Raw genomic sequence first — 26,784 nt, forward strand, 5'->3', positions numbered from 1 at the left:
AAAATTACACTCCCATTTAAAAGTACAGTAAAGTCATAATGCAGTTAACAAAAACTCATTTTCATAGCTCACAAGTATTTCTTTTTTTATAAAACTTAAGTTTTTCAAGTAAAACAGCAATATGGAAGTTATTTCCCCTGAAGGGAACTTTTCTGCCAGCAATGGAACATTAGTCAACAGTCAGTCCTGGAAAGCCCACAAGACAGCACTCTTCTCAGTAGAAGGAATGTTCTGAAGGGCTTAGCACCAAAATCTGACTTTTAGTCAACTCAGCTTGAGCTGACTAATGGTTTGGGTGTGCGAGAGACACCCTTAAGCTGTGGATGCTGGATGGCTGTTATATCCTGTGCAGGATATAACCCATATAGCTTAGGCTACTATATCAGTGATCATAATGATGAACATCCACTATTGCCTGTGCCAGAAGGAAGTCACCACAATGATCTTTGGAAAGTCCTTCTGAATCTTCAGAATTTTGCTGAATATTAGTGGAAAAGGTGGAAAAACATTCAGGAACATTCCTGAAAAATAAGAGACAAAAATCTGCTTTCCAGTCTTTCTTGCATGCAGTCCCATAGCAGAATTTTGTCAATTGACTGTTGTGACTGGAGGCAAAAAGATCTAGCTCTGTGTTTTCCTGCAGCTTTATCAAATCCTGGAAGACCTGCCGATTCAGTTTCCATTTGTGAAGATCACTCCTGTTCCTGCTCAGCTTGTCTGCCACAGAGTTTTGCTTTGACATGATGAAAAATGCCTGTAAAGTGAGATTGAGCTCCAAAGATATATCCCAAGCTACCATAGCTAGTCTGCACAGAGGGTAAGATCTGGTCCACCCTTCTGTTTACATACCACTGTACTGTGGTGTTGTCTGTAATCACTTGTAATGGTCTTGGCGACCACAGATGACTGAGAGAGGTGACAGCATTTATGACTGCCAACATCTCGTTTACATTTATTTATTTTGATCTTTTTTCTTCCTTTGACCCTGCACTTTTATCCCCATAGACACTGTTCTCCAAGAAAAATCTGAGGCATTTGTTGTTACAGACTATGATGGTGCTGGAAAGGAAAAGAGGAGACCTGGATTTGGATAAAATTGCCTCTCCACCAAAGAAATTTCCTTCTCACAAACCAAAAAACAAGAATCTAGAAAGTCATGGGATACTGAAGCTGGGACTATACAGATTTTAGGTACCATTGAATTTTTCTCATGTGGAGTCTTGCTGGAGAAATCATGAGAATCACAGATGCTATGAATCCTAGTATCCTGAGAAATTCCCTTATGAGACTTTTGTTTGAGTGGACAAAATCAGGAATACATCTAGATATAGATCTACTTTTTCTTCTGGAAGAAAAGTCCTTTGAATTGAGGTATATTTGAGACATCCCATGAAAACAATACTGAGAAAATGAGCCACTCAGGACTTTTCTCCTGAAACCCCAGTTTGTGAAGATAATCTCTCATCCAAGTGAGAGATTCCTGACAATCAAAAAAAGGCTCTGCAAAGATAAGCAAGTCATCTAAATAATGACAAATGTGAATACACTGCCATCTGCAGTAGGATATCCCTGAAGCTAGACACTTTATAAATAGCCTTGGAGTAGTGGATACCCCAAACGGTAATGCAGAGAAATGAAAGTGTGACAAGAAACAGAAAACATTAAGAAATGTCTGAAATGTGATGATATAGGAATGCTGTGATAAGTATCTTTTAAATCTATGGTCACCAAAACACATAAACAGGGATAATAGATAACAGGTTGTGAAGGGTATGACGCCCATGCACTGGCCCAGTAATCAAGGAGCCTCAATCCTAACCACTAACACCAGTGAGGGGCATCCACATTGGGAAGGATAACAAATACACACACAGTAAAGTACAATAGAATGGTTTGGAGGGATTGTTATATCTTGTACAGGATGCCATTGCTCTGGGACAGACTTCCTAGCCATATTAAATACAATTCATCCCTGTCCATATTCAGGCACAACTTGGTTCTATGGATGGGAAACAGAAAATTTGTCCCAAGACTGTTCCCTGTACTACTAATGGACAGATGTAGCTCCTAAATTCTTTATCCCATGCATGGGTCTTCTCAAAGTATCTATGGTATAATCCCAATTATTCCCATTGCAGGATATATAATATATATATATAAAAATATATAATTATCAACCATGGGATAGGTAAGGCCAGTCTATAACCAAATGGGATAGTTTAATTTGAGCACAAAAAGGGAAATTGGCTAAGTTAAAATGGCCTACAAGGGCAACTAATCTAGTATTCACATGTGAACCTATAAGATTGAGGAATTGTATACAATCTATCTGCTTTCTTAGGGGCAGCAGTCTGACTGTCAGGGAAGTTACAGCCTTTAACAAATGCATTTTCCAATGCTGGAAGAACACAAGGAAATGGAGTAAATTTAGAAAATTCCAATTGCAGTAAATCATAATATTTCTTTGATGACAGTGGAAGGTCATTATGTTCCCACTTAATCAATTGATTCACTCTGGTAATTGTTTCATAAATTATTTCTTTAATGACAGTGGAAGGTCATTATGTTCCCACTTAATCAATTGATTCACTCTGGAAATTGTTTCATAAAAAGAAAATTCTTCTAAGTGATTATCACAACAAACATTCTTCTCAGAATCAGAAAGCTGAGGAGAGAAAACAGACGTTGCCCCTTGAGACTCATTTTGCTGTTCAAAGTCTTGAACTTCATCAAACAGTGAGGAATCCCTTTTTTCTTTTTTTTACCAGAAACACCAAAACTGGTAGGTTGAAGACTGTAAACTAAGCCTAGTAAATCATTCTTGTCTAACATATCAAAGACATGAGAAGATAAATGTCTGACTTTTTGCTCCTTTTTGACAGGAATCTCTAATAAAGATCTGTTTTTGATGGACAAAACATACCTAAGGACAGACATCTCAGTCTGGCTAGGCAGAATGGTAATTCTCTGCACCTTCTTCCAGGACTAACAAGAGTGTTTCTCTCTTGCCTACCAAGAGCACTCCCGCAGCTGATGAGGCTGTGTCTAACCTCCAGTCCATGGTGGCGATAAGGACTACTCAGGGAAGAGCCAGGCAAAAAGATGAATGATGAGTAATGGCCACAGCAGCCTCACCCATCTGCGGGTGAAGGAATGTAGTAGCCTGTATATGAGGGAAAGGCAGATTGGAAATTTTGTTTTCTTTTTGTGGCTGGAAGAAAGAAGAAATTAGGAACCAGGAGGATGTTCTATGGTGACATTGAAAAAGATGCTTCAATCCCAAGAAAGCCTTGTAGCATTATTTGGTGAAACAGGTAAATATTAAAGTTGCTTTTTACACAAACACACAACAAAACGAAGTGAAAACATTTTAAACAATTACCCCAGACTCCAAAAGTAACTGAAAACAACTTTCAGACAGGAAAACATAGCTTTAAACATGTTTTAACAAGTTTTTTCTCGAAAGTAACACTCATTATCAAAAGTGACTTTAAAGTCACATGACAGTCTGTAAAAACACTTTTCCCTAGCTTACAAATAAAACTTTTATAGAAGAAGTTACGTTTTGGTCATCAAATAATATGTGGAAGTTTTTTTTTTTCCTCAAAGGGTACTCCTCAGCCAAGCAATGGAGAAGAGTTAGCTGACCATTGATCCTTGAAAGCTTTCTGAGTGCTCTTTGATGGCAGGAAAGCTCTAAAGGACTTGATGCACAAACCACTCTTTTTCTTCAGCCCTGCTTGACCTGCTTAATGATTGGGTGAGTGGAATGTGCCCATAAGCTTTGGAAGCTGGCTGGCTGTTACATCCTCAGCAGGATATAACTAATATAGCTAAAGGCTGCTGCAGAGGTGATCAAATGATGAACATTTTATAAGTCAAGGAAAACTGAGAAAGAGTAACTCCTGACCAAAAAACAAGACACATAAGTAGAAGTATGAAAATATAAAGAAAATAGCTTTCCTTAGAAGATATGCAAACTATGAAGCTTTTTTGCAGGGGCTAGCACAGAGATGTTGTTGATGTGATGATGGCAATAAGATCTGGACAGTTAGCAGATAACAGTGAGTGTATTATAGAGCAAGAGGTGGGGCTTGAGCCAACAAGAAATTTTAAGTCGCCAGTAAAAGGTGCCTTCGACAACCAATCTAATGGTTTCCAGTGTCTGGATAATACCGACTTAAACCTATTTCTGTATAATGCATCATATGCTTTTCTGGTACCTGGAAACCCCAAAGTAATCTTCTCATACCTAAGGAAAGCTCAGGGGACTTTTCCAGGGTTTGATGGAGGCTTGCTGTGGGACAGTCTGAGAACATCTCTTATAAGTAAACATATGGCTGCAAAAATAAGAGCAAAATTCTCAGAACAAAGAATGATGAATTAATTAAAATCTCACCTTCTTCCCACCCTCCTCCTCTTCTTCATCCATTTTGCTGCTTATACCAGCATCATCTATTCTGTAATCATAGACAAGTCCTTCCTCAGGGAAACACAACTGAACCTGCAAAAATAAAGACAAAAGTATTTTACTGCAGAAGGTATACTATTAAACATGTAGACTGTACTAAAATATTAGGATAAATATGGAATACAAAGCATTCTAACAATACAAGTGGCATTTAAGCGGTGGATTCTATGACTTCTCAGACTCTTAGTCAAAATGTTATGTCTGAATGGCTTAGGGAAAACACTGAATGCAAGCAGCATCCATGCAAGCTAATGCAAGTCATATATATCAGTTGATTTCCTTTTAGCAGGGTGCTCAAATTTTAAAATGTTTTTTACAGATGCTACTCTATTCCTCCACTGCAAACAATGACCACACAAATTTCTAATTGCTGATTAGTGAGCTATGAATCAATCAGAGTCCAGCCACCTGAAGTACATTATTAGTCATGTAGGCCAATTTGTGTCATTATTTTATGTTTTGGCTTAGACAGTATACAGCGAATTAAACAACATTTAAGACTCACATTTTAAAGTAGCTTGCCATAAGGGTTGGTCATATAAGCACTCCCTTCAGGAATCTCAGCTGCTGTTGTTCCCCTCAATTATGGACCTGGAAAAAAATCTTTATGGAATATTGTGCTGTCATACCTTCCTTTCCTTTTCATGTCTCGTGCAGCTTTTTATGTCATGCTTTTACTACTTTTATTCGAGGATGTGTACTGCTAGCCCTTTCATTCTTAAATCTGTTTTAGTGGCTGTGGCATGATGTGTCTGGATATTTTAAGCATGTTAATCAACATAATGGTCCTACTCTGATGTTGCTCTAAAGATCAACACTGAAATCAGTTATACCTACTCAGAATAAATCACTTCAGAGTATGTTAGCATATTTCCGCAGTCCATCAAAGATTATGTCAGTTGAATACTTTTGTTACAGGGGAATATACTCATTAGACCAATAATTGAAAATAATGCCCTGTTTGGCATGTACCTGACCAGACACCTACAACAGTTGGAGAGGCCACAAAAGTACCTCACAAAAAGGATCCTAGGCCTTAAACACATGTCCTACATGGACAGACTCAAGAAACATCAGCTGTTCTCAGTCTCTTATCGTCTACTTAGAGCTGATCTCTGCTTGACTTACAAAACCATGTCCCACCCAGCCCTACTTGAAATGCTACACCTACAGAAATCCCAATCCCCCTGTGCCACAAGCTCCAGAGATCACAACCTCATTACCACAACTAACAGAACATGCTGGAGGGACAGGTTCATCTCCCAAAGACTGCCCATAACTCTGGAATAAGCTTCCCATTCATGTCGAGCAAAGTACCTCACTGGCCCTCTTCAAGAGAAATATTGACGAGTGGATGGGTAACAGAAAGTTCACTCCAGGGATCATTCCACTTGCTCTATTGGATAGGGGCACTGTAAACTAACATCGAGTGACATGATGCCTGGGCAATTTTTTTGGGCTAGGCTTGTAAAGGCTCCAAGGCCATTAGCCTAGTACACACCTATGAACCTATGTAAACTTTAATTGCAATACTTTGAGTTTTTGATAGCATCAACTATGATTTTGAAGCTTGAAAGATTTAGATATATGAAGAAAGACTCAGATTATGCAAAGAAGGCTAAGAAAACACTATTCACATATTTGTATTACTGTGTGCATTTTTTTAATATTCTTTACTACTGCTCACAGTGGATATGTTGCATCAGCCTTCATTTCTATGCTTGACTGTTCTAGAGTCTTCCAACTCTTCTGTTTTCTAACAACACTGCTTTGGTATCCATTCCCTGTTCTTTTCTTTTCTTCACTCATTTCCTTACTTATGTTCACCCTCTCCTTTCTTTCCTACTTTATCAAGTAGATGGACTAGTCTAAATGGATCTTTCTCATGCATGAAGCATTACAAGACAATACTATACAGAATAAACAAAAAATACAGTGCTCATGGAATATTCCCATACAACTAGACAGTACAGTAGTTAATATAAAGTGTAATTTATATGTAAGCAGAAAATACTGCAAAAAAATATATTTCCAGATGTAGACATTCAAGCACAAGAAAATAAAAATAATTCAGACTTACTGTAATATCATATCACCACATTTATAATGTGAAATATTTGCAATACGTATATCACCTGGATGCTATAAGAAGATGTATATCACATGGAAGACACGTTTTGAGAAAAGTTAAAAGCAGAAGTACTTATTAGAGAAACAATCAAGAAATTAATTCTATTAGGAAAAAAGTATGAGCATTTTTAAGAAAATCCTTTCACCTGAGGCTAAAGAGTCTCATTTGCTCTCTCACCCTTCTAGCCTGAGGCCACAACTGGTATGGGAGGACGCTATCTACAGGAACTAGTCACCCAGTAATGGGAACCTACAACACTAGTGAACAAGCACAGAGATTCTTAGACTTTGTCAATACAAATGTCCTGGAAATGAAAGTTATATACTTACCATAACATTAGATTCATGTTTGATTTTCACAAAGATCTCATTTTCCACTCGAACAATATGTGCAAAAGAGGTCTCCAGAAGCAGTTGGTCATTGGTCGTATCTTTATTTTTTTCTGCTACTCCTCTCCTACCATGAGAGTTTTCTCTCACTCGGTTACTGTTGGATCAGTGCAGATTTTAGAATTAGGATAGTTTAATATAGTTCGTGTAGTTCAGTCAACTTTCTTAGCTAAGGCCTTAGGGCCCTTATGTCATGTTTGTTGAACTTGTTTGTGTTAAAAAAAAGTCAGACATATTTAGTAGCTAGACTATTAGATATACTAGTAGATATACATAGTATAGTAGATATATTTACTCCTTTGTGATTAGTGTTCAACTGTCTTGCTATAGGGTTTTCATCACGTCGAAATCTGCTGGTCTCAAGACATGCTCAGAGTGTGGCACAAACATCCACCTGAAGACCCACACTTTAAATGCATTTACTGTTTAGGCGCTGTACACCTTGATGTGGACTGCCAGTCTTGTGCAGTGTTCAGCACTATGGCCTTTCAGACCAGAAGGGTCAAACTTGTCTTAAGGGGGCTCCTTCCAGCATAGACGGGCTAGTACTTCCTCTTCTTTGGATTCCTCTTCCAAAAAAGGCAGATCTAAATTGAAGGGGCAGGAAAAATAAAAAGACGACAAGGACAAGACAAAGAAAGGAGAAAGTCTCCCTCTAAATCCACCAAAAACTGATCTCCAAAACTGTGGTCCCAACCCTAAGGTACCTTGAAGATCAGATCCGATGATAACTTTGGTCCGATCTTATCTATGCACCAGTTACTCATTGGGGCCAGTGAGTTCCAGACTACATTTACCTACCTTGCAGGTTCAGAGATAGTCTCAATCACCTTGGGTGGCATCGCTCACTTAGTAATCACAAAGCCTTATGCAGCTCAGTGTCAATAGGAGGATGACAAAGTTTTTGAGGACACAAATTCAGCTTGGGGGTATCCTGGTACTGTCCTCTGTAAAGGTACTGAGTACTGGCCATCTTAACATTTCCTTACTGGAATCCATACTGACTCACCTTTTGGGTCCAGAGTTACTGGATCTGACTGGAACATGATCACATTTGTCAGCACTATAGCTACTTATGACTTTAGTGCTGATTGCTTCCCTCTCTCCCACTCAACTCCAATGCCTTCAGACTTGAGATGAGACTCGGAGCCAAAGCTTGAGTGCCGAGTTCCTTGGGGGGGGGGGGGTGAATTGACACAGATTCTCAGAGCTGTCTCTCTGAGCTTTCCCTCTCTTATTTGGATCAAAGGGAGTTTTCAGTGCCAGTGGCACCTTCGGCCTCTGAAAGGGTTTTAGCAAATATCATAGACAAGGTATCTTCAGCCAGTTCAGTTCTGAATCTTCTTCTGCCCTCCCACATGGTGCCCCCAGAAAATAGATGCACAAACGGAAGCAATTAGTCTCCTCCCCAGAGTCTTTTATTGAAGGTACTAACTTAGAGGAAGGGGAGGGCTCCCATCGCTACCTGTCTAAAGATGTCACATTTGGTGATATTCTCAAATTAATGAAGCATGGAGGGAATTGGTCATCCCAAGCCCATTCTCCAGATGAGCCAGTATTCTTGGAAGCTTTTGGATTTGGACCAACATCAGCCTGGCTGGTACATCCCATTGATCCCCTTATTGAGCTTATGTCTCAACAGGCATGGAAGGATCCTGATGTGCTGGAGCCCATCCCTAAAAGAGCTAATCACATCTTAGTTGCTCCACCAGTAGATGCTATGGTGGTGACAGCAGCTACCTAGAAGGAACTATCGGAAGAAAGTTCCTTTTTTTATCCTGCTAATAGATAATATAGGGCGATGGACATATTCAGGAAGCAGACTTAAGTGTCAGAACTTTCACCCTCAGATCGCTGAACTATTTGCCTCATTTAGCAAGATTCCATAGAGACTTAACCAAAGAGATCACCAAGTCCATCTCAGGGGTACTGCCTATGGATGGTCAAAAAACAGTGGACTTCCAGCTTTCAGCTCTGTAATCCTCCTCAAATGTGGCCATGCATTTACTTTCTAATGAAGCTGATGGTATGACCAGAGCAGCAGATACTGGCCTCACCATGCACCACCAAACCTGGATTTATTTTTATGACTTTATGAAAAGATTTAAGTAATTCTTTGCGAATGTCCCTTATGAGGGTTCTACTTTGTGTAGACTGAAAGTTAAAGACATACTCACCAGGAACCAAAAAGATGGCAAAACTCTCTCTGCAGTGGGAGTGCGCTTCTCCATCCCTCAAATAACTTTCTCTAGCAGCCAGAGATCAGTGAAGAAGTGGTTCCAAAAATCACAGAGTACTTTCCATGACTACGAGGGTGATGCACCTCTCTGTGGCAGTGGGGGAGGTGATTTTAATGAACAATGTCTGAGAGGCAGAGGCAGACTGCATAACTAAGGCTTTTGCAGTCCATTTTCTGAGAAAGAATTTCAGTGCTTCTGAATGGTTGCTCAACTGCTGCACTCTGGAGGCAGCCATGGAGCATTTATCTCTGCAGCCTCAAGCTTGGCGCAAAATATCTTTAGATTTATGGGTGCTAAAATAATATTCAGAGGCTATCCGATGCCCTTTCAGAAAGAAAAAAGTCCCCAGTGTTGCACCCAGTCAGTGGGACTTAGCAGCCATAGAAATTTCAAAACTGCTAAAAAAAAGTTAGTTATCCAACCGGTCCCCATGAGCAGTTAGAATCCAGAGTCTATACAAGGTTCTTTTAGTATTGACCAGGGATCTCAGACCCATTTTGGATCTCAGTCACCTAAACCAATTTGTGAAACAGACAAAGTTCCAGATGGTCACAGTACAGTCTAATTTACCTCTTCTGAGAAAGGATGATTGGATGTGCTCCACAGACCTCAAGGATGCCTACTATCACATTAAAATAGCTAAGCAATCCATGAGATTTCTCCACTTCCAGCTGGGAGCTAACCACTATCAGTTCTGCACACTGCCATTTGGTCCCACCACAGCCCCCAGGGTGTTCACCAAGATCATGGCAGTGGTAGATGTACACCTGAGTCTTTTGGGGATTCATGTCTTCCCGTACCTCGAGATTGGCTCCTCACCTCTTCCTCTAAGCATCAACTGCTACGACATCTGGACCAAGTACTCCAGTTGCTTTAGGACTTAGGAATATCTGTAAATCTGCTAAAATATCAGCTAAATCCAACACAGACTACAGAGTTCATCAGATGTCACCTAGATGCCAAACTACAAACAGTTCCGGGTTCTGTCACTTCGTCTAACAGATTTTCATGTACTGCATCACCACAGGTGAGGTTAGTTCGTCTTTTAGGTCTCATGGCATCCACAATACTAATGGTCCCTTTAGCCAGATAGCACATGAGAGTACAACTGTGGACTTTAGCAGTAGAGTAGCATCAATCCATTCATCCTTTACATTCAAAGATCCAAATTACACAGATTTGCAAACAACACATCCCTTGCTGGATAACATCAATGAAGGTAACTTAGGGTTACCCTTTCCAGATGGAATTGCCAGTTGCAACAGTGACCATGGATGCCTCCCTTATAGGGTGGGAGGTGAACATTTAGAAGGGAGAATGGGCTAAGGTACATGGTCATCATTACAGGACAATCTTCACATCAACATCTTAGAGTTGACAGTGGTTCTCCTTGCATTGCTGGTATTTCAGGATATCCTCCCCAAGGATGTGATTTCCATATAAATGAACTACATGTCAGTGGTACATCAACAAGCATGGAGGAACCCATTATTAGCATCTGTGTCGAGAGGCCATGAGAGTATGGCAATGGGTGATATTTTCACAACACACATCCTGGGATTATCCAATGTAATTTCAGACAAGTCAAGCAGATAGTTCTGATGCCTCACAAGTGATCCCTCAATCTTCAGTGACACGTGTAATTTTCATTCACTGGGGCTAACCTTGCTGTGATCTTTTTGCATTCCGTTTGAACAACAAATGCAGCAGTTACTTTACCCTGATCCTTCTGCAGAGACAGTCACTGAGTGTTGCTCTGGTCCATAATTGGCCCCCGGGATGTCTCTGTGCCTTTTCCCTTCTACCACTGAACAAATATATACAGAAAGCAAGACAGTATAAGGCCAGGGTGATCCTCATTACCCCCTTTTGGCACAGACAGACATGGTTTTCCTACCAATGGTCTCCACTAGTTCATCCTCCATGGATGTGGGATCATTATCCAACCCTGCCTTCTCTGGACCAGAAGTCCATGAAGTTAATCGCATGGTTCCTCAAATTTTGAGAAATCCCACAGTAGTCAATATTCTTTCTGCTTCACAAAAACGTCCACTAGAAAAACTTCTCAGAGTAAATGGGAGAGATTTTCAATCTGGGTCTGCTCCAAAGGCATGGACCTATTTTTGGCACTTGTTCCATCCATATTAGAGTTTTTATCTGATCTTTTTGACAAAGGTTCCAGCTTTGCAACCATCAAGGTACAATTGGCTGCAGTTTCAAATTTTCATATTGGACATAAATACATTCCAATGGCTTCCCTTAACATTTCAAAAGCCTTCCTGAGAGGTGCCTTTCTACTCAGACCTCTGATTAGAAACCCAGCACCTCTACGGAACATCACAATTATGGTACAAGCCCTAATTCAGATTCCATTTGAACCAGCTTCTACTGCCGATCTAAAATTCCTTACTAGGAAAATAATTGCCTTAGTGGCAGTGATATCAATCAGATGAATCTCAGAGCTATAGGTCCTCTCTTCTAAGTCTCCATATCTTGTATTCCACAAAGATACTGTCCCATAGAACTACATAATCTTTTATTCCTAAGGTGGCATCCAAACTTAATTTAAATCAGTCGATACATTTACCTGTATTTTTTCAAAGGTATTCAAACAAAGGAGAATACTTACTGCATATGTTAGAGGTTCACAGGCAGCTCAGATTCTATATCCACAGAACAAAGGAATTTAGAAAGGATGATTAGTTGTTCATTTCTTTTTCTAAACCAAAGTTGGGAAAGGCAGTTACGAAAGTTACTCTATCCAGATGTCTATCTGATTGCATTTCTTTCATATATAATAAGAAAAATTTACCGTTACCAGGTATACCTATAGCCCATTCAACCAGAGCAGTTTCTACATCGACTGCATTTGTCAGTAGAGGTTTATCCATTTATGATATTTGTGCTGCGGATACTTGGACCATGATACACACCTTTTGTGGCTCAGTACAAGCTGAAAACTCAATCTACATAACATTCCTCATTTGACTTCACCATGCATTTGAAATGGATGAAAATAGACAACATTGGATATGAAGGTTATATATTTACAACTGTCCCTTCTGGCCCCTTTCAAATTGTCACCTATGGTTTTCAGATGATTTAGTGGATTTTATTCCCTGGCTGTGCACACTCAAGACAGACTATATCCACTTTCCTACCTTTGTTCAGGATTTGAGAACTTATGTGGATAGTGACCTAACTTTCAACCAACATGAGCCCAATGTCATAAAATAGTCCTTCTATATTATGCAGCTTATAAGCAAAGGAACTGCAGCTAAATCTAGAAATGCCATTGTCCCCCTTTACTCAGCTCTCATTAGGCCAATCATTTGAGTATAATGCCCACTTTGGCATGTATCGGTTCAGACACATGCAACAACTGGAACGTCCACAGAGATACTTTACTAAAAGGATACAAGGCTTAACACTATGTCCTTCATGGAACATTTCAAAGCCCTTTCACTATACTTGGATCCTACAGACTGCTAAGAGATAACGTGTCTGGCACACAAGGCATCCTCCGGCTCAATACTACTGGACTTACTGCACACCAATGACTTAAGTCAGCCCACGGTGGTGGTGCTGCAGTAGCATTGTTGCCTCACAGTAAGACGCTGCCCGGTTCGATTCTCAGCTAGAGCGTCTTCTGCGTGGAGACATGCATGAATGGGCGCACCTTCGTTGAAGGTTGTGCATCAGGGCTGGTAACTCGGCACGTAAAAATCAACTACCAATCATTAGCGTACCGGAGTTCTGCTGTGGCGACCCCTAACCGGGAAAATCCGAAAAAAAAAATAATGACTTAAGTCACTAAATAATGACATACACTGGAGTTTCAGACTTCATGCCCTTCAAAAAAGGCATCCAAACACAAACTCTGTTATTCTATCAACTTTCTAAGTTTACTGGAACAATATTTAAAATCTGTCCCTGTTTTTGGGCCTTTGTAAAACCATTATTTAGGCTTATCCAGATTTCTTGCAGTAAGAGGTTGACAGGTTTGCACAGAGGATACCACTGTTCTGAAACAGACTCCCCATCCACATAAAAAAGAAGTCATGTCTTACAATAATGTTCCATCTGTGTTGTTCATCTTCTTTCATTCATCAGTGATGGGCTCGGTTCCAAGTCCTCGGAACCAAGACGGCCTTTTCACTACGCTCGCGCCAACCAAAAAAACTCTCAAGATAAGTCTCTACCCAGAATGCCCTTCTCCCTCTTACCGCAGATCGAGCTTGCTAGAGAAAAGGAAGTAAAGCTGATGCCACTTCTGCGCAACTACCCTAGGGCACCACTTAGACCCAAAGCATCCCCCGGAGCCTTTGGAGGAGGAAGGAGGGTGGGAAGTGATGAATGAAAGAAGATGAACAACACAGATGGAACGTTATGGTAAGACATAACTTCTTTATCTGATGTTATTAATCTTCTTTCCATTCATTACTGATGGGACAGAATCCCAAGCTACTTTGAGGTCCATGGGCAGCCCTTATGGAAGAACATTCCTAAGTACCATGGAGCCAAAGGCAGCTCTCCCGCTGGAGACCAGGTCCAATTTGTAATGAGTGATAAAGGTATGAGGCTTAGCCCAAGCAGCTGCTGCACAGATGTCCTCCATGGAATGGAAAGCTACAGATGTCGCCATAGATCTAGTGGAGTGAGCTTTAACTTTTGGCATAGGTTCATTACTAAGGGACTAGATGAAATGTATGCAGTCCCTTCACCATTTTGATAAAGTAAACTTGGAAACAGCATTTCCCATTCTGGGCCCAGAACAGGAGATGAAATGCTGTTCAGATTTATGGATAGGTTTGGTCCTGTCTATATAAAATCTCAATTGTCTTCTAAAGAGTGAAGGCAGTACTGTATTGGCAAAATTCAGAAAGAACACTGGTAGGTCAATGGTCTGGTTTATGGAGATGGCAGAAACAACTTTAGGGAGAAAGGATTGATTCATCCAAAGTGATACTCTGTCTTTATGAAAGTACATATAGGGCCTCTTGATACACAATGCCTGCAGTTCCGAGACTCTTTTGGCAGACATAATGGCTACCAAGAACAAGGATGTCCAAGACAAAAGGTTTAGGTCACACTTCGGAGCAGGTTCAAAAGGTTTCTGAGTCAAACACTGAAGGACTCAAATGATATTCCATGGTTACACAGGCTGTCTGACAGGAGGCCTGATATGAGAAGTCCCCTTTAGGAAATCCTTGCAAATGTGTGAAATTGGAAATTGCTGTTAGGTGTACTCATACGGTGGAGGCCTAGGCTCCATTAATAACAAAAAACCTAGCCAAGTATTGAAGCACTGCAGTAACTAGAGCCGAATATGGGTCTAGCATGTTATCCTTGGAATAGATGGAGAATCTTTTCCATTTATCCTGGTATAGTCTTCTGGTGGATGGTTTATGAGAGGCCAGAATGATGTCTCAAACAGGCAAGGAGAGATTAGCTTGCCTGGCTACTAGTGGAAGTGAAAAAACCAAGCTGTCAGCTTGAGACTGGACAGATTTGGATGACTCAACCCACGGGATTGAGTAATCAGATCTGGCAGAGGGTCCAGAATCCACGGCGGGTATACTAGGTGAGGCTGAAGGAAGGGGAACCAAACTTGTTGAGGCCAGAATGGGGCTATGAGGATCACATTGCATCTCAACCAAAGAGCTTTCTTTCGAAATTGTGGGATCACAGAGATGGGAGGATAAGCATAAAGAAGTCCCCGTGGGCCAATCATGGATCAGAGCGTCTCTCAGTGACTCCCCTTCCAGGGGAAGTAGGGCAAAATAGCTGTTGCACTTGGTGTTTGATGGGGAGGTGAAAAGATCACAGCAGAGCTGGCCCCAGTGGTGAAGATTACAGATGCCACCTCGGGGTTGAGGGACCACTTTTGAGGCATGAGGATGCATTTGCTCAGCTTGTCCACAATCACGTTGGAGCTCCCTGGGATATGCGTTGCTATTAGAAAGCGGTTGGAAGCTATCGCCCACTGCCAAATTCTCATGGCTTCTTGATATAGGGGATAGGACTTGGTTCTTCCTTGCTTATTGATATACCAGACCACTGACATACTGTCTGATAGAGTTGCAATTGTCCCGGAAGGAAGAGCTGAATGGAAGGCCTGCACCGTTAACAGCACAGCTCTCAGTTCTATAACACTGATATGCAGGTGGGGCTCTGAGGTGGACCATGTGCCTTTGACAGTCTTTCCCTGGAAATAGTCCCCCACCCAATCAGGGAAGCATCCGTGGTCACAATAGTTGTGGGCTGAGGTGACTGAAATGGATGACTCCAAAGTTTGATGTCTGGCCTCATCCACCAAAGCAGGTCCAATTTCAGGAGTTGGTTATTCGAATCTGGTAACTGAAGGGGTGATAGTTTGGGAACCAGTGACACAAAAGAAGCCATTGCAGAATCCGCATGTGTAGCTTTGCGAGAGTCACTATTGGGATTGATGCTGCCATAGAACCTAGGGTCTGAAGAACTTCCCTTGCAGGAACTGTTGTTTGTGAGAGTATCACCCGGAGTTAAAGCCACAATCAATGGAGTCTGTGAATTGGGAGTGATACCAGATAGGACTGAGTATTGAACACTGCTCCAATGAACTCTATTTGTTGTGTAGGGACAAGGTTTTATTTCTCCCTATGTATCATTATTCCCAACAATTTTGCCAGAGAAAGAGTATAATGTAGTGCTGTTACCAGACAATGCTTGGTGGGGGCAGTAAGAAGCCAGCCGTCCAGATATGGAAACACCCAGAATCCTTTTAGTCTTAAGTGAGCTGTTACCACTGCCATGCATTTCGTGAACACTCTGGGGGTTGTAGAGAGACCGAACAGCAGGGCACAGAACTGATAATGACTGGCGCCTACCTGGAAGCGAAGCAGACTCCTGTCGTTTGTCCATCTTGATGTATCAATACGCATCGCAGAGATCTATAGAGCACATCCAATTGCCTTCTCTTAAAAAGGGGAGAATGGACTGAACCGTGACCATCCGGAAATTGGTTTGGGTGATAGACTTGTTTAAGCTGCTGAGATCCAAAATGGGTCTCCAGTCCCCTGTCTTTTTTGGCACCAAAAAGAATCTCGAGTAAAATCCGGATCTGCACTGGTCTGGTGGGACTGGTTGGATAACTCTTTTTTGAGACAGCTTTATAATCTCTGAAGCTGCTTCTTCTTCCCTTTGACTGGGTGGAACATCGGGAAGTTTTCTTGGAAATTTTGGCTAACAAAAAAGGGGAATATTGTAACCTCTGGTGATAATGTTCTGCACCCAACGATTGGTGGTGACAGATTGCCAGGCAGCTTGGTGCAGAGAGAAATGACTCCCAACTGCTTCCAGAGGTAAGCAATCGGACCACATCTCAGGAGCGCTGATAAGGCTGTCCAGAGGAAGAGTCCCTGGAGCCTTGGTTATGAGGACCCCCTCAGCCTCTGGGAGTGTCATCACCACGTGCGGCACGGAAAGGACCCTGAGATTTCTTATGCTACATTTTCCCGCTCCTCTGATTCCTGGAGAAGGTATGTTGAGGGATGGAAAACTGTAGGCCTATTGCAGACAAGGTTTTTCCATCTTGTTCACACCTGGTAGCATGTCCTTCACTTTGGAGCCAAAAAGGGACGAAGCTTCGATGGGAGCATTCAAAAAGGAAGACTTGAAGGGATCTGCTAGGTCACAAATGCGCATCCAGGCATGACGCCTCATAACAATGTCCAAACCCGCAGCTCTAGCGCCCCTTCAGTCGCGTGTGACAGCAACCACATGGACGAGATGGATATTGATTCCTGGGTTGCGAGCTGTGAGGTCAATTTGTGCTGACCTCATCAGACAAATGTCCTGAGAGTTCGGAGATCAAGTCCCTCTGGAGCCTCGTAAAATGTGCCAAAGAATTCAGGGACCATATAGCAAAGGTCCCTGAAGCAAAAAAAAACGCTTCCCAAATCTGTCCACTGCCCAGGACTCCCTGTTGCTTGGGTGGACAGTGGGACTTTCATCAGCCTAGTCCTTTTCGTGGCCACTGCCACCACCATAGCATCAACTGGTAACCCTTTGGACCAGTGTGGGTTCTCCTCAGGAAGGGAAAGAATTTTGTCTGATCTCTGAGGGATCGCCTCAATGGAATCAGGGTTCTTCCAAGCATGCTGCTCGATGAGCTGGACAAGCTTGTCGGCAGGCAGGGTAACCCAAGAGGTAGAAAGTGGGTCATAAAAAGCCTGTAGGAACACGGACTCCTCAGATGAAGGGTTGGAGGGCTTCCAGTCACCTCTTTGCTTTAGTGGAGACCCTTCACCATCATCGTAATCCATGTCTTCTGTTAAGGACTCCTCAGGTGAGTCCATGTGCTTCCTCTTCTTTCGAGGGGGGTCCTCAGTGGGGGTCAGTGAGGAGCACTCGAAAGAGTGGGTACCCTGAACAGGGGGTTCTGCGGCTTCTCTGCTCGGTGTCCCGGGGGGGGTGGTGGTCTGTGACAGCTGTAGCTCAGGGGGTGAAAACTGGGGTCCCGACATCAAAGGAGTGCTACCAGAAGCAAGGGTCCTCTCCATCGCAACCGAGAAAGACAATCTTGGGACCGGGGTCATACCCAGCTCTGACAAACCTACTCCCATGGATAGAGCCTCAAGCAGGATCAGCACGGACATGACCATCGGCGCCGAGGATGGAAGAGAGGATAGAGGTGGCTCCGTACCCTGGGCCGATGCACCCATCTCCCAATCCCTAGATTGAGGAAGGACCGGTTCAGCAAGAATTGAAGATGAAAGGGGCAAACTTGGAGCCGGAGTGAGGTGCACGTTAGGTGCCAATGTGATGGGTTCCAAGCAGGATGTTGGAACAGAAAGCCTCGGAACCGAGATGTTCGAAGGAGTAGTGTAAGATGGAGTCCGTGGATAAGGCAACCCAAATCCTGCAGGTGGATGGGTCTTAGAGAGGGAGGAAATCCCCCTGACTAACAACAGCTGGTCTACAAGACGCACCACGTCACGTTCTAAAAGGCTCCTGGTGGATCTAGCGGATACTCCAGACAGAGAGTCAGGACATTCAAGGAATGGGCTGCCCACTTGGCCCAGAAATGGATCTATGGAAGGGGAGTATCGGGTCTGTGGTGCAAGGTCTGCTGGCACTGAAGTCTCTAGTTTCGAGACTAGAAGTAAAGGGGTCAAATCCAGTGAGGTTGGTACAATGCTCAGTGTCGAAGTGGCACCCAGAAGTGAAACGGTCAGTTCCAAAATGGAAACTAATGGTGTAGTCAAAGGTGTACCCTGAGCTGAAAAGTGGCTACAGGTGCCAAAGTCGAAATAGGCATAGTAAGGTCTATGATTGGTGCCGGAGGCAGGATCGGTGCCAAAACGTCGCTGGTATAGATGGTTTTGAGATGATCAGAGCTGAAGAAGATGGAGCAGAGGAGACTGATTTATGCTCTGAAGATAACTTTGGGACCTTTGATTTCCCAGGCTTGCTCTGATCACCCGATGGTGAAGAAGGGACAGAGTGGGATCTCTTTTTGTCCTTAGAAGGAGGGGTTGAGACCTCCATCACAGAAATGGCCTCTGAGAAGGGAGATTTGAGTAACCCTTTCAGAATGAGTTTATTTTTGCACTCATTAAGAGCGTGTTGGCTGAAGCTCTGAGAAATGTCACATGGGGACTGCACCTAAAGGCGGGCCACTCCCAAACAGTATACACAGTCATCATGAGAATCACTGTTAGGTAACTTGCCGTTACAAGAAGTATAATGCTTAAAACCTGAAGTACCCTTTTTATCCAACATCTTGGCAGAAATAAAAACCACCACAGGTCAACTGTATAATCTAACTATCATGAAGTCAACTCCATTCAAAAAAAAAATCACAAATATAACAATACATTGGTAAAGAAGAAAAAATGAAACACCTGAATAAAGTTTAAAGCTAACAGGTTAAACAGGAAAAACAATACCAACTATGATATTGAAGAAATACCACAAGGGTAAGGGAGGAAAGGCCATACCAACAATGGTACCTGAAAGTTTACTAATGGGTAGAGAGGAAAGAACAAGGTTAGACAGAAGAAACGATACTAAAATACTAATCACTTTGTAGAATATGAAGGTATCCCAAAAACTTTTACACAAATATCAAAAAAGATTTCACTTAGCTGAGAGCTAGGCTGAAATGCGGCTTTACGGCTACACGGCAAATGAGATCTGAGGTAACAGGGAAAAGGGCATTTTGGGTAGAGACTTAGCTCAAGAGTTTTTTTGGCTGGCACGAGCTTGGTAAAAAGGCTGACTCGGTTCCAAGGGCTTGGAACCGAACCCATCACTGATGAATGGAAAGAAGATTAACAACATCAGATCAAAGTACATCCCTGCGCATATTCAAGTACAACTTGGATATATGGATCGGAAATAGAAAATTTATCACAGGATTTAACTCTGTACTAGTAATGGAGAGAGGCAGCTCCTAAATGCTCTGTTCCATACATGGGTCCCCTAAAATTATCTATGATATGAGGTAGATAATGTGAGTCATTTAAGTAGCTCACGCGCATGCTTAAATTCCATTTCCTTTCATTGTATAAATATTGAGGTAATTGATGATGGTTGCATCCTTAACACTTGTTTAGCCTTGAAATATATTGCTGGCCTACCTGTTTCCTGTACTGACTTAGAGTAATGTGTTACTAACCAGTAGTGTCTGGCATTTTGTCTTTTTTTTTTTAGTTTGTCTTCATCTCCACACCTACATGCAGAACATACAGATCTGTATTCCCGTAGTGTTCTTACTGTGCATTACATAATGGTGCAGCTGTTAATATACAATTATTACAAATAAAACAGCAAAAATTTGAAAGTAAGCAGCATAGGTATTTCGCTTCTGCTTCAGTCTGTGTTTTATTTCCTCCATTTGACCAAGTTAATCAGCAGCAGTACAATATCAGATCAGATGGTTCAAATCTGCCAATCAAAATCTTCCTAAGGGTGGATGTTCAGTAGCAAGCATTCCCCTCCGCTCTGTTGGCTTTGTTTACTTAATTTCCTCCCTGAGCTTTTGTTCTATGTGCTACTCTGTACACAATAAGTGTGCTTGCAACCCTCATTTTTATTCTTCTCATGGTTAGGAATGCCTATCAGAATTTTGCATAAATAATCATGCCCTGTTTATGCTAGCATCATCTTGCATTTTTACATCAAATTGAAATGAATAGTTGTGATCCTTCTCTATGAAGATAAACTTAGATAAACTAAATGCTTCTAAAGACAAAAGTATCAATTGTAAGCAAATACCCACATAATCAGTCTATAAATGACTGGTCTTTTTTGAATGAAAGAATAAACAAATGAACTTGTGTGTATGTAAGCGTGCATGCACATATATTCACGTGTATATATGCATATATGTATATACAGTGATACCAAGGAAGGTACAGTTGTGTAACTTAACTTACCTTAATTGTAGATCCTTGAATAGATCACTGTTGCAGAAGCCATAACTACATGGGACATATCATGTCTGCAAAGCTTTGGGCTGCTTAGTCTAACACTATATGCTTACCCTTAGCGTAAGAGTATGTGCTGGAATACGGAGAAAGTATGGGTGAAATTCTTAACCAAAAGGAAGGGTGAAGCCTGAAACTCTACAACTATTTAATCAAAACGAGAGACCAGCCACCTGAAGTACATTATCAGTAGAGATTGTCAATTCAGGTCAAAAGGGCAAAGATAAAGTAAGGTACCCAAACTAGTCCGAAAAGAGTAGGAAGGAAAGAAAGGGGAAATATGGAAGAGTGCTAATACTGCAGCAGTGATCTAATCAAGAATCTATTGTTATGGTAAGTTAACTTACATAACTTTAATATGTTTTTCATTAAATCACTGTTGCAGTAGCCATAACAATATGGGACAATTGCCATAGCATAGGAAGAATGGGACAATGCAGAACATACAGAGTCTAGAAGTCCTTGTAGTATGGCTTTTGCAAATCATTTTCTAGCCCTGGAGTCTGGTGTGTAGTGCTAGTAAAGTTGTGTATGGAAGACCAAGGAGCCTCCTCTAAGACAGACTCAGAGTCCACACTTTGCCAAAAAGCCTTAGAAGTAGCCATAGCTCTCGAGTGAGCTTTGACTCTCAAAAGGGGACTTGTACTATGGTGAGAGTAATAAAACTGGATAGCTTGAGGCAGCCATCTGGAAATGGTTTGTTTAGATACTGACTCTTCTTTCTTTCTTTCTTTCTACAACCAAAGGAAACAAAAGGTTGGTTAGATTTCCTAAAATCTTTAGTCCTGTCCAGGTAAAATCTCAACTGTCTATGAACAGCCAAAGCATGCAGGATTCTTTCTCCTCTGTTTTTGGTTTCAAGCTAAAAGATGGAGATGAATGGCCCAATTTAAAGTAAACTCAGAAAAAAAAAACTTTGTCATAAATGAACGACTGGTTCCAAACCTCACCTCGTCTTTGCAGAAAATCAGAAAAGGTTGCACAGACATTAGGGCCTGCAATTAAGATACCAGTCAAGCTGAAATCAGACCAGTAAGGAAGAGAGTCTTCCATTTATGAAATCTTAAGGAAGAACTGGCTGCAGGTTCAAAATGGAGAGAGTTAGTTTTTCTAATCCCAAGAAGATGCCAGTTGTTTTCTATGTAGTTTAATATGTAAAATCCCTTTCAAAACTTCTTTAAGCTGAAATAAAGGAGAAAGAGGACGGGTCCAAAGGCAGATAAGCAGAAACAGCCAAAAGGTGTACGTTTATATAATTGTACACAAGGCTTCAGCTGAGCAATATACTCAGGCACTAAAAAGCCAGAGCAGCCCCCATTTGGGATGGATCTTGTCCTCTTTTATGGATCTAACTAGATAATCTTTTCCATTTGACCAAGTATAATTTCCCAAAGCAGTTCTTCTATCCTCGTCTAAAACCTGCAATACAACCTCTGAAAAAAAATGCCTGAATGGGATAAAAAACTATAATCCATACTGTCTGGTGGACATTTTGAATGCTGGGGTGGACTACAGATCCTTTGTCCAGTGTAAGCAAATCCACTCTGTCAGGAAGTTAACTTCCCTCGGCCAGTTACATGATGTTGCCTGGACCATAAGGGAGTTGTCAGAATCATCTTTGCCAAGTCCATTTTTATCTTTAAGAACTTTGAATATCAAGAAAAGGGGGGGGGGGTGTCAGATGAACATTCTCATTCACAGAGAAGAAAAATTATCTGTTTTTCAGAGTTACTGCAAAGTGCCCAGGAAGAAAACTGGGTTAGTTGTAAGGTGAGATAGCAGGCAAGCAAATCTACTTGGGAAGCTCCACCCAGGTGGAAGTCTCCTAGAAGTCCTCCTGCCCAATAGCTGATAAAAAGATGGAACATCTATCCTGAATCTACTCAAACTGTTAGCTGTTGTATTCTGCTCTAACAGAGTGCATGTGGCTTGCAGGGGAAGTAGTTCTATATTGTCAGTTCCCTGACAGTCACGGCTTGCCTGCACAGGGGAGTGTGACTTTCTTCCCTTTTTTTTTACATACCACATTACTAACAAGGGTCCAGGGATCCACAGTTGATTTACAGCTTTCATAGATTTTATTAGAGGCATCCTCCCCTTGAGATTTATATGCTTGTTTCTAAAATAAGGCTCCCACATACCCTGAACTTTGATGCCTTCAGAGACTGCCCCTATGCCTTTGCATGAAGTGTCTGTTGTGACTGAATGAATAGGAGGATGGGGAGGTAAAGTGATTCCTGGATTTAATATGACCTGACTGGCCCATCTCAAGAGCAACTATCTTAAAGAAACTGAGGACCAAAATTTGAAGGGATCAGGGATGAAGATGCAAGATCTAGACCGATTTGAGGTATCGCTGGACTTTCCTCATACATGGTCTGGCAAATGGGACCATTAGGATGGATGGAGTCATGTACCCAATATTCTGAGGACCTGTCCTGCTATGGACATGTTTGAAATGGCCAGATTGAAAAAGTGAAGCTAGTAAGATGATACTTTGTGTGGATGGGGGTAAACAACTCATAGACAGGTGTCTAGGAGACATCCTGGAAACACTAACCTGTGAGATGGGCTTAAACACAACTTTTAGCTTGAAACCCAGGCTGCTGAAAAGATGAATAGTGAACTGAAAAGCTGTTAGGATGTCTTGGAGGAAGGAGGCTGAAATAAGGCAATCAAATAGGGGAGGAGGAGGGATTCTTGACAGAGCTGGAAAGGATAACCACTGCAGTCTGTATCCATTCTAGAATATTTTATAAGCCAGGCATCTGAAGTTATGTGTTTACAGAGATGAAAGCAGCAGAAGAGATTGTTTGCAATTTGGTAAGGCTTGCAGGGGCGGCTCATGCTATTGGACTGCCGGACTGCAGCCCCCTCAACTTCAAACTAAAAAATCCTTCAAACTAAAAAAAGAAAAAGAAAAAAAAATATTTTAAATTTGCAGACTTCGCGCATGCTCAGTAGTCCGGACTGCTGCTGAGACAGTCAGGAGCATGCGCAGAGCAGTCCTGATTGAGGAACATGGACAGGAGCGCTCCCACAAGTCTATGCAGTTTTAAACTGCATAGGCTGCCTGGGAACTTGCTGAGGAAACGCGTCGGGGTCGGACTGCAACGTCGGCAGTCAGGAGTAGGAATCTCGGGTCTGGATTGGAGTTTGCTGCAGGGGAAGATCTCGCGACGGGCAGGGTCGGATTTGCGTGCGTTGTCAGCTGCAGTCTCATCGCGGGAAGATGCATGGATGTGGTGGATTTTTTACAGGACTCGGGGGAAGATACAGGGATTTACTACAGGACCAGGTAAGTGTGTGTGTGTGTGTGTGTGTGTGTGTGTGTGTGTGTGTGTGTGTGTGTGTGTGTGTGTGTGTGTGTGAATGCCCCAGGTGCAATATACTGGTGGTTAGACTCATGGTGGTGTGGTAGGGAATACCTCAGGCTTGAACCCTGTACCTTGTATGCAGGTGTTAAAGACCTGAATTCCCTACCTGCCACTATTTGTAAAAAAATTGCAGATTTTTGCCTCATATTTGATCTAATCTATTCCTCATAATATCTGTGGTTTGTAAATATTGCAATGCTTGATATTTGATGGTGCAGTGGTAGCATTGTTGCCTCACAGCTGCAGGTTTTTGGGTTTGATTCTTGGCTGGGGTGCCTTCTTTGTGGGGGGTCTGTATCTTCTCCCTGTGTTTGTGTGGGTTTGCTTTTGTGTCCTCCCATGTTACAAAGACATGTCTGCATTATTTCTTCCTGGGCCTCTGCTGAGAATTGTTTTTTTTTGTTCCAAGTCAGACTGTCCTGATTAACAAATGTTAAATAAAATTAACAGGCATTTGAATTTCAGACTTCAGGTTTCTGAATGTTTACTTCCTTACATATTTGATGGTGCAGTGGCAGTATTGTTGCCTCACAGCTATAGGTTTTCTGGTTTGATTCTTGGCTGGGGTGCTTTCTGTGTGGAGTCTGCATCTTATTCCTGTGTTTGTGTGCATTTGCTCTGGTGTCCTGCCATTTTACAAAGACATGTGTCTACAGTATTTCCCCCTGGGCCTCTGCTGAAAATTGTTTTTGTTCCGTCAGAAGTAAAATTGACAGGCATTTGAATTTCAGACTTCATATTCTTCAGAAAATACATAGTAAAACAACTTTTTATTCTAGCAATAAATATATAGTAACACAACCTTTTATTATAGCAATTTTTTAAGTTTATAAGATGGCTATTTGAAATTTGTCCTTATTTTGGGGACTGTAATACCCTGTTAGTGGCTTTGTCCAGGTTTTTTGTGCTAAGGTTTTTCAGCTATGGCAAGAACTGAATTCACTGAATATGTTTGAGGGCTGTATTTCCTCATTACTGGGTTTGTCCAGGTGTTTTGTGCTAAGAGGTTGACAGCTATGGTGAGAACTGAATTCATTAAATGATAGCCATTTAAGTTTCAGTCTTCCTCTCTTTCACAAAGCAGCTGATTTGGCGTAGCGGTATGTTGCTCTTGACTGTTTTGCACAGGGACCTTGGCAGTAAAATGTACGGTGGTAACACAGCATTTTTCTTTCACAAAGCAGGTGATTTGTCATAGTGGTATGTTGTCCTGACTCTTTTGCACAGGGACCTTGGCAGTAAAATGTATGGTGGTAACACAGCATTTTATTCTAGCAACTTTCCAAGATTATACAAGCAATGTTTAATGTGTCCCTGGTTTTTGCCCTTTTGACCCACCCCAATAAATTTGGCTTTTTCCAGACTTCTTGTGCTGCGAAGTTGAGATGCAGTTGAGTATTGAGTAGATTTTACAAGGAGCTGAGAGCTGCAGGGGAAGAGAAGCTTAGTGCTGATTATGCTAAGTCAACTCACATTGCTAATAGCAGAACAGGTTGTGTACTTGCTTTTGATGCAGAAGGTTGTTGGTTCTACTCCCATAAGGGGTGAATGCTGCCATACTGAAAATTAAGATACTAACTATGAGCCTGTTCTCAGTTTGCCATCCATTTCCTATTGCAATATTACTAGCTTATTTTTAATGTAATTTAGGCAATTTATTCCTCAGGGGCATCAGACACTTTATTTTTCGATGAAACCATGAAATATAAAGGTGATTGCTAGCAGCAACCTCTTCATTACAGATTTATTTAACGTGGAATTATTTAGATTACTTTTTTACTACTTCAGAGATTGTGCATATTTACTGATAATGGTGGACTGTAGAATTGTGCATATTTACTGATAATAGTGGACTGTAGAAGTTTGAGTAGACTTTTTTGATGGAAATGTTCTGAATTGGACAGTTTTGTTTCATTGTTTACTGGAAAAATGTTCAAAGCAATAGGAAGGTGTATCAAAGAGCACATGTATGTTTCATATGCAAGGGGCCTATGATTTGAAAACAGCCCAAAATTAGAAGTTATGTACCTACCATAACGTTCCATGTTAGTTGTCTTCTCTCGCCTTCTTTCTTGCTGGATGGGTTTGGAGCTGATCCTCGGCTCCGACTCGGCACTTGCTAAGCTCGAGAGTCACTTTTACCAGCTCGAGGCAGCCCCATATCCCATGATGCAAGGTGGTAATTACCCAGATCTCGTTTGGTATCTAGAGGAAAAACTGCCTATAAAAACTTTCCACTAAGGAAAGAGAAGCAAGTAACCTAACAAGGCTGTAAATGGAACCAGGTAATCAAGGTCAAGAACTAACTGGTGTCCAAGGAAGAAGAATCTTCCATAGAAAAAGGGAGATCAAGGTCTGTCCAGGCTAGGGGACAGGAGGGAGGGACGCAAGAAAGAAGTCGAGAGAAGACAACTAACATGGAACGTTATGGTAGGTACATAACTTCTAAATGTTAAGTTGTCAATCTCGTCTTCATTCTTGCTGGATGGGACCGCGTCCCTAGCACCTCTATCCTGGGTGGCTCAATGGAACAGACTCTTGAGAACTGTGGAACCAAAGCTTGCCCTGTCCCTGGAGGCCAAATCCAATTTGTAATGAGAAACGAAGGTATGAGGAGTGGCCCAAGTGGCTGCTGCACAAATAGTATCTAAGGGTAGCCTAGCCTGAAAAGCTGTAGTAGTGGCTAGACCTCTTGTGGAATG

At 41.8% G+C, this 26,784-nt stretch overlaps 1 protein-coding gene across 1 annotated transcript in view; it reads right to left on the reverse strand.

The window, feature by feature from the left end:
- The window catches only part of DNAH1 (dynein axonemal heavy chain 1), a 5,225,710-nt gene that overhangs the window by 2,359,304 nt on the left and 2,839,622 nt on the right, over positions 1 to 26,784 (reverse strand). Inside the window, exon 41 of the mRNA XM_044076389.1 lies at positions 4,411 to 4,504. Coding sequence (XP_043932324.1) covers positions 4,411 to 4,504 — 94 coding nt within the window. The remainder of the gene's footprint in view (positions 1 to 4,410; positions 4,505 to 26,784) is intronic.

Source organism: Protopterus annectens, chromosome 7.part0, assembly GCF_019279795.1.
Source record: "Protopterus annectens isolate FY-2018-M chromosome 7.part0, PAN1.0, whole genome shotgun sequence".
Classification (NCBI taxonomy): Eukaryota; Metazoa; Chordata; order Ceratodontiformes; family Protopteridae; genus Protopterus; species Protopterus annectens.